The 3,528-nt window shown below is 42.6% G+C and overlaps 1 protein-coding gene across 1 annotated transcript in view; it reads left to right on the top strand.

Moving 5' to 3' along the window:
- POLR3B (RNA polymerase III subunit B) overlaps nucleotides 1–586 on the top strand; it is a 184,868-nt gene extending 184,282 nt beyond the window's left edge. Inside the window, exon 27 of the mRNA XM_042781974.1 lies at nucleotides 457–586. Within this exon, the coding sequence (XP_042637908.1) occupies nucleotides 457–586 (130 nt within the window). The remainder of the gene's footprint in view (nucleotides 1–456) is intronic.
- The last annotated feature ends 2,942 nt before the right edge of the window (nucleotides 587–3,528 follow it).

Below are 3,528 nucleotides of genomic sequence, written 5' to 3'. Positions count from 1 at the left end.
CAGTACATCATTTAATTTCTTGACTGCTGCTTCCATAGGCATTGATTGTTGCTAAAAGTAGAATGAAATCCTTGACAACTTCACTTTCTTCACCTGTCCTTGTGAGGTAGATGTCTGGCAGATACACAGAAATTGATTGAACCAGTTGGAACTACTTTCAACAATGAGAAAACCTGAATGAGTACATTTCAGATGGTTCAGACTTCAGGGACTCTCTCAAAAATATCTAGGCAGACATATTGCATTTTAAGGAGAAGGGTCTGGAAGTGTGGTGGTGAAGCTGGGTGGGGGACTGTTTGTTTTGTACATACATGATCATGTGACTGAACACCTAGGAATGGAATGTAACTGATTGGTGGGGGGTGGTGGATCCTGTTGAGGACGTTCTCCCTTTCTAGGTGCCAGCCTTCCATTCTGAGTTGCTGTCTCTCTAACATGTTCCGACTTGGGTTTCAGGTGCCATTACTGCAAATCATCATGCCACGTGTCCTCCCTCCGCATTCCCTATGCCTGCAAGCTGCTCTTCCAGGAACTGCAGTCTATGAACATTATCCCCAGATTAAAACTGTCCAAGTACAATGAATAATGGTGGAAAAGATGGTTATTTAAAGGAGACAATGCTTATGTCCAGTTCAGAGGAAAGCAGAGGGATTGAGGACTGCTTCTACTCTGGTGAATAATCCTTTTGAGTGTTCCCTCACTGAAAAAAAATCTGATGAAGAAGGATTGTCACAGAAAACTGACTGAAACATGTGATCAACAAGCCTCGGGCCACGAGACAGAAGCCAACAACGTGGACGCTAATGCAGTCAGCTCATTCTTATACTGTGTTTGATTCACACTGGCAATGACCTAAAAGATAAACTTTTATTACGTTTAGATATCATGAAATTTTCTTAGAAGAATATTTGGGATTAAGCTCTCCATGATAACCATCTGGCTGTCACAAGTGAAGATTCTTAGGAAAGCTGACGGTGTGGAAGTGGTGAGCGCGGCCTCTGTCTGAGCGGGGTGTGGAGGAAGGAGGCCCGCATGAGGCCATGGTTTCAGCTGATGAAGTGATGGTTTTGTCGTCTTGTACTGTGAAGGCGGAAGTTTTCCCAACAGTGGACTCTTACCCTTACACACCCTAACTTTGTCATTTTAATCTTGGTGAACTATCATAAGTATATTCCTGCCATCTTAAGGTGCCATGGATGTCACCTTTTCTTACGGACTCACTTGCTACTCCTTTGAACCTCCGTGATTGTACCATGCAGTGAAATTTGTTGACTGTCTAAAGATAACTCCATGGATACTTTGTCATTTTTCATTCCTGCCAGGATGCTAGCTGTGTGCTTTCTTTTTATCTGACATCCTTCCTTACCCCTTTGTTCTTAACTGCTCTGCATTGAAACTAAATAACTATTTGTGTTGAGGATTGTTGATGAAATTAGTCAGAAAAGCTTTGAGTAATGGTCCAAGACTGTATTCCCTAGCATGTCACATCAAATGCTAGTTCCTTAGGTTACTGACAGGTAATATACACCACAGGACTTTCTCAAAGCCTCTTCCAACCTAATGTGTATTGCAACTCTCCAAAAGAGGGAATACCAGGGAACCAGGTTAGTCATTGACTTGAGAACCCAACCCCTGCACCACTTCATTTTCTTCACAATAAAAGTCTCTAACTCAGGAGTTAGCATCACACAGGCATTGTAGTAAAAGCAGAATGAGACACCTCACAGGTGAGCAGGTCTTCCTCAGTTGTAAGTGGAAAAAAATAAAAGAACAAATCCATTGCTATCGAGTCGATTCCATAATGGCAGCCCCCTGTGTTTCAGAGTAGATCCACCTTCCATCGTGTTTCCTTGGCTGTGATCTGCCTGTTCCCATTCACTTCAGGGATCGGATGGATCTTACAAGGACAGAGTAGGTTGAATGCCCACATCCTTGGTCATGCCCTTTGTTCCTTCCTTAGTCTGAAGTGTAGTTCTCAAAATTGATTGTACATAAAGATTACTGTGCTGGCTTGAACACACAGAGCGTACTTATTGTACTTTGTGAGCCATTCTTGGAGTTTCCGAGGGTGATTCTGAATATTTGCATTATGGAACAACTACACTTCACAGCTCCATGAAAGCACCCATAGTTCTACAGTGTGGGCCATGCCATTCCCCTAACACCCAGAGAGCCCTTTATCCTTCATTCCTGTTACATGTGAGGCATTGTAGTAAGAGTAGAAAGCGGACAGGATGTGGCCTTGGCCTGAAAAGCTCCTAACCAAGTGGAGAGCCAGGGTATGTCCAGCAGGCAAAGGATACGTTCTGGGAAAATGGTGAGGGAGCTTTGAGGATGCGCTGATTAACTCTGCTCTAAAGACTTGGAAAGTCAAACATGATGATGCCCTTTATACACTTGAAGAGAAGGAGGCACTAGGTGGCTGATTGATCCCTCTAAGGCCATCCCACTAACCAGGGAACACCATGGGCTTGTTGACCAAGCATTCTGACCTAGAAAGGCTTTGTTTTGGTTTCAACCATGATTACATTTTCAGTCACACCAAAAAAAAAAAAAAAAAAGACAATTTTTTTTTAATACAAGTGCTACTGAGTGGTCATATTTCTTTGTCGTTTTTTGGAAAACTTCCAGGCGATTCAGAGCATTTTGAGGTAAATCATCTATTTAACCTTCTAGGAAATGCTCTATAGTTAAAAGATAGAGAGTGTGCGTTCCAAATTAAGACATCCTTACGGGAAAAAACTGGCAGAGTGATACTTCCAAAATTAGCAGATACTGCATTTGAATAGCTATTTGAGAAATACTTTAGTAAAAACAGGTCAGAAATGGTTGCTTCTATCAAAGTTTTATATTTTTATTTTTTATTGTGATTTGTGTGAAAATTTTCAGAGCAAATTCACTTTACATACAGCAGTTCACATACACTTTATCTCATAACATTGACTACGATTTACCACAATGCAACAGCTCCCCTCCCACTTCCTCCCGATAGTTACCTCTTCCCTGTGTCCATCACTCCATGCACTCCTAAGCCCTGAGCTGTCTCCCTGTGCATAAACAGACCTTCTTTCTCCCAGGATTGTTCTAACGAGTGTACCTACCTCAGGTAAATGTTCAACTCATATGCCTGCCTTTTGTTTGGCTGGAAGCCACAGGTGTGGGTTCAATTCCTGACCTGAAGGGCAGCTAGGGGGGCATAGTCAATGGTTCTACCAGGCTCTATCAGACCAGCAAAACTGGTCCCCCCTTTTTTTTCCAAATGATTTTGAGTTTTGTTCCACATTGTTCTCCCACTGTATCAAGGATCTCCTGCATAGATCCCCCTCCAAGTGGTTGACAGTGGCAGCCAGGCACCATCTAGTTCTTCTGGTCTCATAGTCATATAGGCTGCAGATCACATGGTGTACCAGTCACTAGGACTAATTCTTTCCACGAATCTTTGGTTTTCTTCATTCTTCTTTGCTCTGGATGAGGAGAGACACATATTGTTGCGTCTAGATGACAGCTTGCAAGCTTTTAAGATCCCAG

Source organism: Orycteropus afer, unplaced genomic scaffold (assembly GCF_000298275.1).
Source record: "Orycteropus afer afer isolate SDZICR_OR568_19922 unplaced genomic scaffold, OryAfe1.0 scaffold00209, whole genome shotgun sequence".
In the NCBI taxonomy this organism is placed as follows: Eukaryota; Metazoa; Chordata; class Mammalia; order Tubulidentata; family Orycteropodidae; genus Orycteropus; species Orycteropus afer.
This window is presented reverse-complemented; position numbering and strand designations above follow the sequence as displayed.